At 41.3% G+C, this 16,997-nt stretch overlaps 1 protein-coding gene across 6 annotated transcripts in view; it reads left to right on the forward strand.

Moving 5' to 3' along the window:
* The window catches only part of FAT1 (FAT atypical cadherin 1), a 144,007-nt gene that overhangs the window by 83,456 nt on the left and 43,554 nt on the right, over positions 1–16,997 (forward strand). For all 6 annotated transcript variants that reach the window (XR_010318671.1, XM_064272913.1, XM_064272910.1 and 3 more), the window contains 5 exons: positions 7,448–7,509; positions 9,348–9,677; positions 10,040–10,250; positions 12,404–12,543; positions 16,695–16,970. Coding sequence is in view for 5 of the 6 variants with exons in the window: in XM_064272913.1 (XP_064128983.1) it covers positions 7,448–7,509; positions 9,348–9,677; positions 10,040–10,250; positions 12,404–12,543; positions 16,695–16,970 (1,019 nt within the window). In the remaining variant the exon portion in view is untranslated. The remainder of the gene's footprint in view (positions 1–7,447; positions 7,510–9,347; positions 9,678–10,039; positions 10,251–12,403; positions 12,544–16,694; positions 16,971–16,997) is intronic.

The following is a 16,997-nucleotide window of genomic DNA, read 5'->3' on the forward strand; positions in this document are numbered from 1 at the left end:
AATTTGGATTTTGATAGCAAAGATGTTTGCTATTGAATTATTGCTTCAGATTTTAACCCCAGAAAAAGACTTCAGTTGTTGGAGATGTTAAAGTTACACATTTTACCGTGTGTAATTCGAAATGACCCTCTCAAAACACCCTACATGAGCAGAGATGGTTTGTGGCTATTTAAATTAGTTCATTAAAAATTTAGTTCCTCAGTTACACCAGGCACATTTCACGTTCTCGGCACCCACAGGTAGCTGGGAGTACCTTATAAAAAAAAAGTTTTTGTTTTTTTTTTTTTTTCCAAATTTTAGCAAATTCCCTTCATCACAGGTGGTTTTATTGGAGAGTGCTTTTCTAGAATATATGACACTGTGGCTTGTGCACTGTTGTTTAAATTAGCAAAAGAATAAAGAGCCAAAGTAGTTGTGATCTTCCCCCAGCCAAACAACAAGAACCACCCATTGCCCTGGAGTCAGTCCCAAATCCTGGGAAATGTCACTTAGCTAAGTGGACCTTTTCCTTGATCTCTCCCCATTTCCTGACATATTCACCAAGTAGAATGATGGGAGAGTGCTTGAAAGTAAATTATTGCTGAGCCAGGTGAACACATGGCCAAAAGGCTTTTTCTCTAGAGCTAAGACCTTTTCTTTGACAATTTTGGTTCTTAGGCAACTCCTACTACAGACCACATGCCCTTGCTCTCCATTGAAGTTGGGCCTTATTCCTGTTCACTCCTTGTATTCTCCTCCAGCTGTCGCCCATTCACACCCCCGGTGCTGACCTCGGAAACCATCCTTAGAGAACTGAAGTCTTTAGTCCCTCCCGGGCTTCTCTTTCACTCTTATACTCTGATGGGTCTGGGCTTATTGAATTACCAGCTTCGCTACCTTGCCAAGTGATCTTGAGCAAGTTCCTAAGTCTCTCTAGGCCTGTAAAAATGAAGGTATTACCTGCTCTGTGTGTGTAGAAAGATACCGTGAGATTGAGAGAGATCGGGAAGGGAATTAAATGAGAGAGTAATACAAAGCTCACAGCACAGTACCTTGGCATTTAGTCGGCCCAGGAACCATTCGAGATGAGTCGTTTGATGTATTAGTTAGTTAGCTTTCAGTGTGTAACAACGCAACATGCACTGAGTTCTCTCCTGCATTGGTGGTCACTTGGCTGGTTCACTTGGGGCTGGCTTGGTCGGTATGGCCTCGTTCACATGTTGGCTGTCTCCTGGGGCAGCGGGGATGACTAGACTATGTATGTTGTAACCCAACACCCTACCAGGTCTAGGGCTTGTTTGTGAGGTAGTTCTAAGGGTGCTGGATCAAAGCTGCAAGGCTTCCTGAGGCCAGCGTTCAGGACTGGCCCAGCATCAGTTCCACACGCATTCTGTTGGTTAAAGAAAGACACACGGCCAGCCCAGATTCAAGGGAAGGGAAAGAGATGGAGCTTGTTCTCTCCTTCAATCATGTATCACCCAACTTTAAACTTCATAGCTGTGTTGAAACGGCTCTTTGGAAGGCCTTGGTTACCTTCTAATTGGCAAATCTGGTGACCCTTATCAGTCTTTGTCCTCTGACTTTTTTGCACCGATTGACACTCACTTTTCCCCCATGATTGCCAACTTCGTACACCCCCAAATATGTTGGAGGTCCCTCCTCTGTCTTTACCCTGCCCCAAGCCGACACTGACTCCTTGAATGGCTTTTCTGCTTTCTCTTGCCTAATTCATTTACCAAATGCTATTACCTACTCTTACTTCTACCTCTTCTTCCTATTTCCATTTCACCTCTATGTAGCAGGGCTTCATTACGCCTGGAAACCCTGGTGACGTAGTGGTTAAGTGCTACGGCTGCTAACCCAAGGGTCGGCAGTACGAGTCTGCGAGGCGCTCCTTGGAAACTCTGTGGTGCAGCTCTGCTCTGTCCTATAGGGTCGCTATGAGTCGGAATCGACTCGATGGCACTGGGTTTTTTTTTTTTTGGTTCATTATCCCTTACCTGGAGGGAATGTTGTTGTTGTTGTTAGGTGCCGTCGAGTCAGTTCCGACTCATAGTGACCTTATGCACAACAGAATGAAACACTGCCTGGTCCTGAGCCATCCTCACAATCGTTGTTATGCTTGAGCTCATTGTTGCAGCCACTGTGTCAATCCACCTCGTTGAGGGTTTTCCTCTTTTCCGCTGACCCTGTACTCTGGCAAGTGTGATGTCCTTCTCCAGGGACTGACCCCTTCAGACAAAATGTCCAAAGTATGTAAGACGCAGTCTCACCATCCTTGCTTCTAAGGAGCATTCTGGTTGTACTTCTAAGACAGATTTGTTCGTTCTTTTGGCGGCCCGTGGTATATTCAATATTCTTCACCAACACCACATGTCAAAGGCGTCAATTCTTCTTCAGTCTTACTTATTCCTCATCCAGCTTTCACATGCATATGATGTGATTGAAAATACCATGGCATGGGTCAGGCGCACCTTAGTCTTCAGGGTGACATCTTTGCTCTTCAACACTTTGAAGAGGTCCTTTGCAGCAGATTTGCCCAATGCAACACATCTTTTGATTTCTTGACTGCTGCTTCCATGGCTGTTGATTGTGGATCCAAGTAAAATGAAATCTTTGACAACTTCAGTCTTTTCTCTGTTTATCACGATGTTGCTCATTGGTCCAGTTGTGAGGATTTTTGTTTTATGTTGAGGGGATAGCCTAGACGTTGGCTTCACCTGTTGTCTGTGCTTGTTGCTGCCAGACTGATCCTGCTAAATTCACACCTGGTCTTGTTACTTCCATTTATTGTTACCGAACTACCAGAACTAAGCTCACCCTTCTTTGGATTGTGGAGCCCTCAGTGAGAACCCTAGCCGTCTCATCCCTCTTGTCTTATCTGCACCTGCACTCTACCTCACCTGTGTGGCTCATGTTTCTCACATGTGCTCTTTGCCTTCCTTCCACCCTTCGTTCTTGTTATTTGGAAGCATGACTGTTCTAGTTATCTTTACGTTCTGAGTGGACAGCACAGAGTAGTTGAATGAACACACAGCTGCACCTACATGGATCCCCCCACATTACTATCCTTACCTGTCGTTGTGTTATTAGTTGCTGTCGCGTTGGTTCTGAGTCATGGTGACCCCACCGTGTATACAGGTAGAATTGCTCCATAGGGCTTTCAAGGCTGTGACCTGGTCCTTTAATGTTTATCTTTATGTGCTACCTGCTTCGTGAAATCAGTTTGATCTCTTGGGCTTTGAGAAGCTTAGAGATGGTTTTTCGTACTGATTTATAAAAAATATCAGAGTAAAATGTTACATTGACACATTGTAGGTAATCTAGCATTCTGTATAGTCTTAAAGGAATGTTTTCTAAACGTGTAAACTGACATTCAAAGGTTATGAATGGTTATTCAGTGATACTCGTCTAATTTGGTTCCGTAGTTGTACCTGTGTTTATAGGCTAAGTTCATTAAGTGGTAATTGATGAGAAGATTCTCTCTCTGCCATCTCAGCCCAATTACCTTTACAGTAGTGTTGGCGTACAGAATATCTTTTGGGCTAAGGAAGGAAAATTTTTAAGTTTTTGTCTTTTTCCTTTCTGTTTTAAATTAAATGATGTTTGCATGAAAGGAAGATAAAATACAGGGTTACAAAAGGAGGCACCTGCGTATGCATTTTTCTGCTTTTGCCCACTCTTTTATTTTCTTGCTTTTTTTGGACGCTGTTAAATGAATAATGATTTACCATTGCTGTTTTTCTGAAGCTTTATGGAAACCCCAGTTTAGAGTTTACATAGAGGTCAAATACCGTAGTGCAGTGAAGCACGCATAGTGGTATGTTGGGGCGAAACTCTCATCAGAGCCCCGGGAGAGCTAAGTTCTGCTGATCCTGGTTTTGATAGTAACTTACTGGTGACCTTAGAAAATTTTAACTTCTCTGTGGTTCAGGCAACTATGTAAGCTTGATAATCTTAAAGGTGTCTCTGCATTTCTGAAATACTGTATTGTTTCTATTAAGTATGTATCCTGGGATTTAGCAAAAACATTGCAGGTGAAACATTTACAGTGAAAGAACGGATACATTCATTGGAATATTTACTACCTATATTTACCAAGGGCGCTTGGTAAGGTAGTGGGTCAGCGAAAAAGGAAAGACCCTCAATGAGATGGATTGACACAGTGGCTGCAACAATGGGCTCAAGCATGACAACAATCGTGAGAATGGCGCAGGACTGGTCAGTGTTTCTTTCTGTTGTACGTGGTGTCGCCATGAGTCTGAACCGACATGACGGCATCTAACAGCAGGGCTAATAATGTGTACTTGTTGTTTAGAGAAGGTTGGACTGATTTTTGAAATAGGTATTTGCCAAGGTGGAAGGGGGAAGGATTAGCAGGAATGATAACGTACACAGAGGTGAGAATGAGGGTGTAATGCAGAATAAATTCTACAGCTCACTTGGAGGAGTGTAGGCTATTTGGGTAGCATTTCTGGAGTGTTAAGCCCTCAGTGTTGTTGATTGATGTAAGGTAGGGTTTACCTGTAAGGAACATCTATAGCTATCCTAGTCTTCTCCTGCTTCATTGGGAAATCTTGTTTTCACCTTGTATGAAAATTCCGTAGGAAACACTAATTTTACCCCTTCTCTCAGAGGGGGTACACTGTGTTGCCACCTCCATAGGGTGCAGATGCAAGCCTGTCCCTGCTGATGGCGCTGGGGAGAATCACTTTGACGCCTTTGATAGGATTCCTTTTAGTAGGAGTGTTGTAATTCTATTGTCAGTCTGAAAGATTTTTCGTGTTTTCCATAGAAAAGTAACCAGACTTGGAAGGTTTTGTCCAGATCCTTGATTTATGATTTGTCTTCATGAGTCATTCAGCTCTGTTCAGTAGGGCTCCTCTGCGAATCTGCCTCGTTCAGCCATGCAGCCATTAGCCACATCCGGCTTAATTTTAATTAGTTAATTAATTTTTTTTAATATTCTGAGATTAATGGCTACTGTATTGGTCAGCGTAGGTCTGGATTTTTGCTTCTCTTGCAAGAACAACAACAGGATACGTCTCGGGATCAGGACCATCTTGGAAGTAATAGGAATAACTCAGTTCTTCCATCAGGACAGCTTCTTGCCCTCTGCCACCAGGCCCTGCTGGGGGCCTTCTCGAGCGAGTGTTAACAACTCCTGGCTTTGTGGTTCGACACACCCCACCACAGTGTCCTGCTGGTCTCCTGGACCCTGGTTTCGTGCCACAATCATTGCTCTTGCAGTGCTGCTCTGCCATCTTGCTGTCTTCTGTTGCAGCTCCTCCCTCTCCCTGTCCTTCTCCGTGTCTCCCTTTAAGCCTACTGGGATGGCAAAACTGACCAATCCCCTTTATGGTTCCATATACCTTATTTGCATGGTCCCACCTTCACAGGGGTGCCATGCACCTTATTTACGTTATTAGCAAGCTGTCCAATCCTTTAGTGGGCCAGAGCACCTCATTTGCGTAGCCCCCCTCCCAGTCATCTGGTGGGCGTTACAAAGACTGGTTAAAAGGGCCATATTAAGTAATTCACTGCACCTCCGTCTCTGTCCTCATGAGTTTTGTCGTATGGAAAGGAGGACTTTTAATGAGTGACTGAAGTAACGTGGAATGCTGTCATTATAAAAATGGAAAAGGCTGGAGAGCCCAACAGCGGAATTCCAGGCAAAGCCTGTCAGGGAGGCCCCAGGAAATGGTGTTTAAGCTGAGATGGGAAGGAGTAATTAGTGATAGCCAGAGTGAAATGGATGAGCAAGGAGCATTACCACTTTTACTGCAGTTGAATGGAATTAAAAGTTCCGTTTGAGGTCACAACAGGTATTTAACTTGAAATATACAGGATACACAGCTGTTTCCAAGCCCAGGAAGTGGTCAGGTTGCTTTCTGGCTTCATGGTGAATTGGTAGGTAAATCCTTGGGTAACAGTCTAGCGATGCTGGAAGTGAGCTAAAATGGGGAACTTTATTTGCCTAACAGGTAGTGTGTGCAGTACTTTGGCAAACGGTTGAGTGCTGTACAGAAGCAGAATACTGTCTTATCTCAAACACGGTAACCTGTTGTTCCATCGGGGTCAACTTTTTGCTGGGTCCATTAGGACAGTTTGGTGGGGCTGAGCGAGGGATTTCCTGTCATTCTTGGACTATTTAAGACTACAGTGAGGACAGGGGAAAATTTTTTAGTAGGGGAAAAAAGGGATTAACTTAAAAACTGAGGGGAATCAAGTACAGGCCACATTGTTACATTTTTACACCTTTAAGCAGTGTTAGGCACTTTTCTGGAGCCCCTTGCAGTCAGTAAGCACAGTTGGGGGAAAACCCCAGTATCTAGCTGTTTTGTAGCCTTTTGTTCTTGCTTAAAAAAAAAAAAAAAGAGCACTGTTTCTTAATTGTGGGGATGATGATGTTGATTTAGGTTCTTGGGAACTGCTTAAGAAAAAGCACTTTGAATTAAGCACAGACCTTTCATATACCAATTTAGAGAAACACTTTGAATAGCCTTCATTTGGTAGTTGTGTGAAATTAGTTAGGATTATAGGAGAAAATAAATTAGTCTGTTCCTGCCTATGAATTATTTGACGCATTTCCCTGTGGAAAAACCACAGGGTGCTGGGCAGGAGTTGTCTTGTCACACAGGGCTCTCCACCCCCAGGTTTAACCTGCAAACCCACTTACCATTCATCTGTCCAGTATCAGCACAGGTTGTAGAGGCTGTTGTAGTGGTCGGGATGATTTTGTTTGATTTTCTGTGAATTATAGGAAAATATGTAATCAACTTGAATGGTCTTCTAGGTTCTCATATTTATTGACAATTTAGTCCATCGTTATTTAAGTTCTAGACAGAAATGGAAACTATAGATATTCCATTTTGATAGAAAAATAAAAAGAGAATGTGGGATTTCATTGAGAATCATTTATTTTCTTTTACTGAAAATTAGACGACTGTTGTTTGAGCGACAGTGCCTGTAAAGTTACTCTTTATAAAAATTCTGCATTTTTAGGGGTAGATGATCCAGAGGTATAAGTCACAGTCAGTGTTGTTTTCTAATGGTTCCATTTAATATGAACCTTTTTCTCTGTCAATTATTAGTAATTTCTGGGGCACTTAAAGGAGATAGGGATGAAGGTGGAACCCTGGATAACCTCAGGTCAGTTTTTAAAACACCTTCCCGGTAAAATATTTATTAGCACCGTTAGCAAATAGAAAATGTAACCGATTCGAGTTTTTTCTTGGTACTTCTGTCATTTATGTTTAAGAATCACGGAAGTGAGAAAGTATTAAATGGGTTGTTGTTTGTAAATAAACGTATCTGGAACTTACAATCCTTTTTTAATCTTTTTTGTTATTTTTTTTTTTGAGAAGCTAGAGATTTACTCAGACTTTTCCAGGAGCGTGCCTTCAGTTACAGTGTTCTATAATCGACCTTATTTTGTGAGAATTAATGAATTGTTAAAATTTCACAGGTCTCATCACAACCACGTCCAGGAAACTAGACCGAGAACAGCAAGACGAACACATTTTAGAAGTGAGTGTTGTTTAATTTTGAAATTATAAATATTACGGGAAAGAACAGTTTTGTTCACACTAACCAGTATTGACAGCTGTTAATATTTCTTTATCTTGGCTTCTGATTACTAATATAAAGAAAACATTATGAATATAGCTCAGATTGCCTCCCCCCTTTCCATCCCAGAATACACAACCACTGCCATGAGTTCCAATCTAATTTTTATGCTTTATCCATGCATACACTTTACATGTGTAAAGTATAAAAAGACATATTTTTTCCTCTGCGTATTCTGCATCTCTCCCATTTATTTCACTTACGTGGTGGTATTTTTCTCTACGTAGCCTGCATCTTTCTTTTTCTTTATTAGTATTATGTTTTTTAAATATTTGTGTCGATATTAATAGATCTAGCTCAGCCCCTGTAATCTAGTTAGTTTGTTTCTAGGTGTGTTTTTGGGGGGAGGTGGGGGCTGCTAAATACTCAACTTGCAGCATTGTTTATATTTTTTAAACTATGAATTATGTAAAGTTTGTGCTTTTTAAAATTTTCAACCGTAAAATTAGGCTGAAGTCTGATAGGTGCTGTTCCTGAAAGAGCATTTTTTAAAAGTCTTCTCATTTTCAGGGTTAATTTAAAATGCGTTCTAATCCTTAAAAAAGCTCAGCCTCTTATTTATGGGTTGCCTCGTTTCTGAAGGGGAAAAGGTAGGAGCGATCTGGAGGTGGAAGGGAGGGTGTAATGTGGATGTCAGCCCCGATGAGGCTATTGGGTACCATTGCCTGCAAACCAGGAGAAGGCCAAGAGATGAGGTAGCCTTGGAAGGGAGAATACCATTTATTGAGCTGGTCTTAAATGTATAAACGTTTTTGTCCACCCTACTAAGCCTTGAACACTTCTGCCTAAGAAAACAGCCAAACAAAAATAAAATGATGACTAGTAGTATTAAAAGGTGTACCATATAACCAAACCAAACAAAACCCATTGCTGTCAAGTTGATTCTGACTCATAGTGACCCTATAGGATAGAGTAGAACTACCCCATAGAGTTTCCAAGAAGTGTCTGGTGGATTCAAACTGCCGACCCTTTGGTTAGCAGCCCTAGCTCTTAATCAGTGTGCCACCAGGGTTTCCATACTGTGTATCATATACTTCACAATGATTAGTTAGTATATTTCATTGATGATGCTTAAAAATGAGTTTTTGCACGCCAGTACAGAGATTTTATTTTTCAGTATGTTGGTGTGTGTTACTTTTAAGAGGACTCTAAATATTTAAAGCAAATCCTTCATGTATCTCTTCCATGGCTTTTGGCTTTAAAAATATTAAAAGTTACTGAGAGCTTGACGTTTTGGTGAAGTTCACTTTATAGTGACAGTAGTGTGAGGGAGACACGGCTTAGTGAGGAAGGAGTGAGGGCTAACAGCAGCCTTCCCTGTCTTCACCCCTGCCCAGCTCTGCGAGTGCCCAGCTCTGCGAATGCCCGGCTCTGCAAGAACAGAAGAGGGTGCCTTACCTCACAGAGCTGTTTCAGAATGAGAGGAGATAGGACGTGTCACAAAACTCCAAAAGCAAACCCATTGCTGTCAAGTCAATTCCAACTCTTTAGCAATCCTATAGGACAGAATAGAACTGCCCCATAAGGTTTCCAAGGAGCAGCTGGTGGATTTGAACCACCAACCTTTTGGTTAGCAGCTGAGCTCTTAGCCACTGCACCACCAGAGCTCCAGTATATGCCACAGTGCTTTGTAAACTATACAGGTTTATACAAACACTGACTACCATCAGGAAAAAGGTATTCACTTTTTATATAGTATATTTAAAAAACGTGTATTTATCTATTACCTTTTAAAACAGGTGACCGTGACAGACAATGGTAGTCCCCCCAAGTCAACAATTGCAAGAGTGATTGTGAAAATCCTTGATGAAAATGACAACAAACCTCAGTTCCTGCAAAAATTCTACAAAATCAGACTCCCAGAGCGGGAAAAACCAGAACGAGAAAGAAATGCCAAGCGAGAGCCTCTGTATCGTGTTATAGCTACGGACAAAGACGAAGGTCCCAATGCCGAAATCTCCTACAGCATCGAAGAGGGAAACGAGCAGGGCAGATTCTTCATTGAACCAAAAACTGGAGTGGTTTCGTCCAAGAAGTTTTCTGGAGCTGGAGAATATGATATTCTTTCAGTGAGCTAAGATCTTATTCTTTGAATTCCTTATATGCTTTGACTTCATGAACCTATAACTCTGTCTCTGTTCGGTAAATATCTTCATTGTTTGTAACCAAACAGTTAAGTGCTTGATAATGCTTGAGAAGGGTCGTTTTGTTTTTTCCTTTTCAACAGTTGCTTATTGTTTATATTGAGTGTGGCCATGACGGTATTGCTCTTTTTATCAAGGGCTGAACACATGGTATATTCAGACACAAATGTTAAATGTTTGCAACTGTCTCAGTTTAAGACCGAATCAACCCATGCTTCAGTTATGGAATTTGCTTATGGTCGTAACTTTAAAACACAGTTTTTATCCCCTCCACTCCTATTTTATAGATTAAGGCAGTTGATAATGGTCGCCCTCAAAAGTCCTCGACCACTCGACTCCATATTGAATGGATCTCCAAGCCCAAACCATCCCTGGAGCCCATTTCGTTTGAAGAAGCCTTTTTTACCTTTACTGTGATGGAAAGCGACCCAGTTGCTCACATGATTGGAGTGATATCTGTTGAGCCTCTGGGCACACCTCTTTGGTTCGACATCATTGGTAAGCCTTCCTCAAAGCTTTCATTATCCTTGCATGGGGTAAGCCACAGAGAACCTGTTTGTGATTTTTTGATGCCTGCATATATCTCAGACTTTAAAACTGGGAATAAGACCTCTAGGTGGAGAATTTGCTTTAAACTGCAGTTTTTAATTGCAGAAGATTTCACAATATACAACATATATTACATTTGTTTAAATTAGGTATTCCATATCATGTCATTAATATAAAAATAAGGTTTTCTTTTTAAAATGCAACAGTTACAGAAAATCCTGAACATTTTGATCTAAAAGCACAGCTTCTGAAGTTTTACTTCCTGGTATATAACGTACGGCATGTTATTATTTTTAGTGAGTATGATTGAAGGGTTTAAAATAGTTACACCAGTGTGACTGTCACATGTCAGCACTTTATAGAAAATAAGCTTGCAGTTTTGATTTGTATAACTTAAAAATTACAGTACCAGCTATTACATTTTGCTTTTATTTACCTTAGTCTCAGTAGGAAACAGGGTCCATTAGATTAAATCACTTTGTCATAAAACTTAAACATGCCTGAGCCAACTCGTTTTTATTTTGTTTTTTTGTTATTTAGCTTATCCATACAGTAAAAAATTCACATGAGACATTTTAGATACTTTTTACATTCGATATAAGGGTATTTAAGATCAAAAGTATGTGTTGGGATTCAGCTCTAGCTGGCACTTTCACGTCCCCTCTTCCACCGTTTATCCATCCTACCCCCACCCGCCATTTTGGCATTTTGAGGTGGGTGGGACGTAAGCTACAGCAGCCAGGGGTCCGTGTGGTTCAGGCTTTACCTCTTGCTTGCTAGATAGTTGGACTATTTCCTCAGTTTTGATCATTGTATGAAATTGTCAGATACCCAGTCATCATGAAACCATTCCAGTTTAAAGAAAAGAATGCTATTCCTTGGATAGTTAGCTATGATCAGAATAGTTGGTTTCCTTCTGGTAACTTATATCACATTTCCAGGTTAACGGGCTGCCGTGGTGTCTGTTAACAGCCTTGCTGTGCTGGGATCTGGGTTGATTGATTGCTCTTCCTTGTTCTGTGTTTGCCTTCCATGCTTGCTTGCTTCTTTTTGGCTGTGCCAGGAGATACACTTGCTAAAGAAGTCTTTTACATCTTTCAGATGGCTTGTGACCCGAACTGTACAGCAGAAGGTATCTGCTGAGATCACATAATTGGCTTCAGATTATGCGATCTAAAAAGCACTGAGTTTCAGAACTTTTCAATTTCCAGTGACGATCTTTCATTGTTTTTTTTCCCACTTCTCGTCGTGTGCTCATGGTCTCCCACGTTGACTTTTAGTGTTAGATGTGACTTAGGACTGTGTGGTGCCTGCTTGTGGTTAGATTTCGTAGTAGACCTTCACCGTGTAATTAAGCTTTTGTTTTCATTGCATTTCATTTCATGGTTATAAGTATCTCAAGGTCAGTGGATTTGAAATGCAAATCACCCCAGACTGTATACTTTGATGCGAATGATAAATGTCTAGAATATAATTAGAGATGCGTTTGGATAATGCTGGTAGGATAGAAACTTCTGCTTCTTTAATCTTGGGGTTTTTGACAACATGGGGAACAAATTTCCTTTTAAATTGTGTGTAAGAGCCCGGACTAATTGAAGCTAACTGCCACAATTTTTTTTTTTTTTTCAGAATTAACATTTATTTTTATTAGTTATTTTGTCCACACATTATGCTCAAAGTGTGACAGATATTTTTTTGAGTAATTAGAACTTTGAAGTGGCTAACATTGGTTATGAACTGATGTTTTGCTGTAGCTTCTGAGCTAGAAATTAAAAAGATATTCGGAACGCTTAGAAAGCATATCGAAAGTAATTCATTGACTATATTAGTCGTGTTTTTCTGTGTTCAGAGTTGCTTTCTCCCCCTGCTCTCATTTAATAGCCTCCTTGATAATTGTGGCTCAGCTTTGCCTTCTAGCATATTAAGCATTATCTAATTGGCTACTCTTCTTGTCTTTTGAAACTCTGTTTCGTTGGAATCATCTTGATGAATGTACTGAAGGTTTCCTTTCACTTCCAATAAGCATTAGAAAGCGAAGAAACAGGTGAGATTCTATGTCCGTGACCTGTTTTTGCTCTTTCACTTGTCCCCATTTAAACCAGGTGGCAACTATGACAGCCATTTTGATGTGGACAAAGGCACCGGAACTATCATTGTTGCCAAACCTCTTGATGCAGAACAAAGATCAAACTACAACCTTACGGTGGAGGCTACCGATGGGACCACAACCATACTCACTCAGGTAAGGGAACTCCTGAGGAGACTTCAGAGGAGGAACGAGGTCCCGTCCTGATGTGGGTATCCCGGTTGCACGAGGTCCCGTCCTGATGTGGGTATCCCGGTTGCACGAGGTCCCGTCCTGATGTGGGTATCCCGGTTGCACGAGGTCCCGTCCTGATGTGGGTATCCCGGGTGCAGTGTACTGTGGAGGGATCCATCCATGAACAGTCTAAGGTGAAAAATCAGGCTCTGGAGTGAGCTCACACACATGTGCGCCAAGTGTTTTCATTTTAGGGAAAGAAAATTTACCACAAATCTCGATTTCGGTTTTGCATGGTAATTAAGCAGTTTTAAAATTTCTAACAGAAGATGCAACAACAAAAACACCCACATTGTTGTTATACCATCAAAATTTTCTAATTTTACACTCATTTTTGAACGTATTAATTGTCAAGTATACCTCTTTTACGGATGGATCACCCAAGTTATTTTAATTAAAGCTGGTTAAAGCAATTCATCTTTTAAAGTACTTTTTTGGATTTTTTTTCCTTTGACTACATTAACTAGGGGTGTGTGAAATAGCTGATAAAGTGGTTCTGATAATTCTTTTAACACCTTTTTATCTGAGATTTAGAGATAGCCAAATCAGAATGTTAAAACCCTGTAATTTGACTGTTAGCTCTCTTCTTTCTTATTAATTCTCTTTGATTACAGTGTGGGCTGTTTGAGCTCTGCCAAAGGAGCATCCCTGAGTGAGTAACCATTGTGGGGTTTCAGGAGGGGGCAGAGAGTCATCCATTCATTCGTTTGACAAATATATTTGTTTGGAAACCCTGGTGGCATAGTGGTTAAGAGCTTTGGCTGCTAACCAAAAGGCCAGCAGCTTGAATCTACCAGGCACTCCTTGGAAACCCTGTGGGGAAGTTCTGCTCTGTCCCGTAGGGTTTGTTACGTCCCAGATATTGTCCTGGAAACTTGAGTAGCAGGAAAGAAAACAGGTAGAAATCCTGCCCTCTTGGTTCTCACATTAGAATGTAGAAGGTAAAGACTTATGTATAGTCTACTGTGTTTAACTAAAATTACCTGCATTTACTTTTATATTTGACAGTAATTTTCACAGCATATTTGTATTTTATTACTTTTTGTTTTTCTCCTTCTGTGATTTTCTGCCGTAATTGTAAATAAAATAAAACAACAAAAAACTCAACATTTTTCTTTAATTCCCACTTAAGACTTTTACTAATTTTGGTAGGATTTTACATTAAAATCATCCTGTTATAAAATGATATACTGCAGTGGACTAGTGTGTTGACTTTCAGAAATTCGTTTCCTCAGCGGATGAGGAAAGGTTTCTGCATCCCACTACCCCCAATATCAGATATGTTACAAATACTATGGTATTAGAATTTGTTGAAAAGTAGAATTCTGAGCTGTTCCGGTTTCCGTCCCAAAGATTGCAGTTACAGAAATGTTCGGTTTCACCAAGGGTCTTGCTAATAAAATAGTGTTATAACATGAAAACAATTCAAATATTCTGAGATTTTGCACTTTCACATTCGGTTTACTGCTGGTGAATTAATGCTTGTCTTTAGAGAGATATAGAATAGAGAGAATTTGGAAGGAAATTTCCCTTTCAGGGAGGGCTTTCAGGGGTGGGTGGGTAGCTTTCCAAAGGTCTTTCTTTGGGAACAACAGAATCTGCTGCTGTTTACCTCGAGAGAGAGGAGAGTGCTAAGTGTGTGTGAAGTGGGAAAGGAAAAATCAGAGGCAGAAGTAATAAGGACACCACCACGCTTGGGTGGAGTTGAAGTAAGCGGTTGGCAAGACTGCCTGCCTGGAAGCTCATCTCAGGCTGGCAGAGGGCCAGGGCAGTCCAAGTTTAGCCCCATTGGTGTGTTAGGAGGGGCCACAGAGTCAGATAACTGGGTACAGTCGTGTCTGGGCCGTCTGGACGGTGAGACGTGGGTCCTGAGATGCCAGACAGCATGGCTGGTCTCCCCCGATGGCTGCCAAAGAACCGGGCAGCCGAAAGATTACGCAGGAACCACGGTTGGAGTTGCTTCCAACCCATACAGATAGGTACTAAAGTAAAAAAAAAAAATCTTATACAGAACCCTGTAGAACATGGCCTCCAGATACCTTTTAACTCAGCACTGAAGTCACTCCTGAGGCTCAGCCAAAGATTAGACAGTCCCATAAAACAAACAGGAACACACATAGTTCAACCGTGTATATGGGAGTAATTGGGCACACAAGCCCAGGGCCAAGGGCGAGAAGGCAGGAGGGGACAGGAAAGCTGGACAAATGGAAATGGGGAGCCCAAGGTTGAGAAGGGGAGAGTGTTGACACATCCCAGAGTTGGCAACCAGTGTCACAAAATTATATGCGTATTAAGTGTTTAATGAGAAACTAATTTGTTCTGTAAACTTTCACGTAAAGCACAATTAAAAAAAAAAAAAAAAGCCAGTATAGCATATTCCCTGTTACTTGGCCATTAGGGTCCTCGAGTTTGCCTGAACACCTGCAAGTACTTCCACGCCACACCTTTATTTAAACTGCTCCCTGAGAAGTAACCAGGCAGCACTTTGGGGGGTTTCTGTAACTGTTGATAACAAGATTACAAACGTTTGGGTCACACAGAGACCTTCAGTCTTTTATCCTGACATTTGAGTGTTGCCATCTGCATGGAGATACATACCCCAAAAGAAAATGATGGAATTAAATATTGGAAAATAAAATGCTTCTGAATTCCAGTTATCTAACTTCAGATCAGACTGTTATAAGTCTTAAATGAGACCGGTCATCTGCTAAATTGTTCAGTTGCTTCGAAAAAATAAAAACTGCAGCGTCTTTGTGATGTCAGTTAATAAGCAAGCGGAGGCTGGTTGTGACAGTCTTCTGTCCCTTTGTCCAAAAGCGCATGGCTTTTAGTGTGTGTAACATCGGTATAGATGCCGTGCCTTGGGGCCCTCCTGAGATCGTCCTGTGAAAGTTCCAGGACACCATTAAAATGTCAGTTTTGTTGGTAACTGTTCTTGTCCTAGAGACAAGCAGGATCAGTTGCTTTCTCTGTCTTTAAAAGTAAGTCCGTGAAGTTAGAGCATGAAAATGAGAAGGAGCCATCAAGAACTGTAATGAATTTAGTAGGGTGATTCTGAGAGGAAGGTTTAAAGGTCTTGGGGCATATACGTGCCCGTGGGCCCCCTTGAATGATCGTCTGACCAGAAGGCTGGCAGGAGAAACTCACTCAGCAGGAGAAAAGGCCCTCTGTGCCAAGCGTTCTCATTGCTAAAGGTGATAAATATACCTGCAGCATTTATCACTGATCACATAAATGAGTAATTAGCAATGCACTTCTTTCCCGGTAATTGTGCTTTTAGTTAGTGCAGTTAAACGCTTAGTATGAAATACGGTGCCGATTGCCTGAAATTCCTACAAAATCCGGGAAATGCATTCTACTTCCCTTTCCTCAGGGACATGTAATATCTTAAATTTCAGTGCCTCATCTATACTTCTGTAACTTACTTTGAGTCATTTCAGAGGGTCTTGAAAAAGCTCAAGTGAATTGCTGAAGGAAGAAGGTAACCCGAATCTCAGGAGTGGTTCCCCAGCTCAGGTTGACCAGTTGTCGAGGTGTGGAACTAAGGGAGCCATCGGTAATTAGGTTTAGGTTTCTAGACGGGCTGAGAACAAGGAGATAAGAATCTAGGTGAGAACAAAAGAGCAAATACAGAGAGGAGCAGAGATCAGAACTGGGTTGATAAGGCACTGAACAGCAGGCAGATTTGGGTTTGTGGGTAAAGCCCAGGGACCAATAGAGCGGGTTTTGCTGCATCAAGGTCAGTAACAGCAGGTGCCAGTATTTGGGGCAGCTTAGGGTATTGAGAGCACCGTGAGGGTGGGGTTGAGTCACTAATTTAAGTCTTGTTACCTAGTGCTGCTGTACCTGTAGGTAGATCTTCATTATCTTACTCCTATTAAGATAATGTAGCAATGAGAAATTTTAAAGTATATTTTTGATTCTAGATCTTAGTTGCTTTTACTTCTTAGCTGTATTTCATTTTGTTAAAAAGAAAGAATGAGTTTTCGAAAACGTGGTTTTTCTCCTGATTCTTTAAATATTAAAACACCATAATTAGGAACACTATTACTTGACACATTTTATCATTACAGGTATTCATCAAAGTAATAGACACAAATGATCACCGCCCTCAGTTTTCTCCATCAAAATACGAGGTGGTTATTCCTGAAGACACAGCGCCAGACACAGAAATTTTGCAAGTCAGTGCCATAGACAAGGATGAGAAAAACAAACTCATCTACACTCTGCAGGGTAGCATCGATCCCTTGAGTCTCAAGAAATTTCGTCTCGACCCTGCAACTGGCTGTCTCTATACTTCTGAAAAGCTCGATCACGAAGCCGTTCACCAGCATATCCTCACAGTGATGGTGGGTCATTATGCTTCATCGCCTGCC

Source organism: Loxodonta africana, chromosome 19 (assembly GCF_030014295.1).
Source record: "Loxodonta africana isolate mLoxAfr1 chromosome 19, mLoxAfr1.hap2, whole genome shotgun sequence".
Lineage (NCBI taxonomy): Eukaryota > Metazoa > Chordata > Mammalia > Proboscidea > Elephantidae > Loxodonta > Loxodonta africana.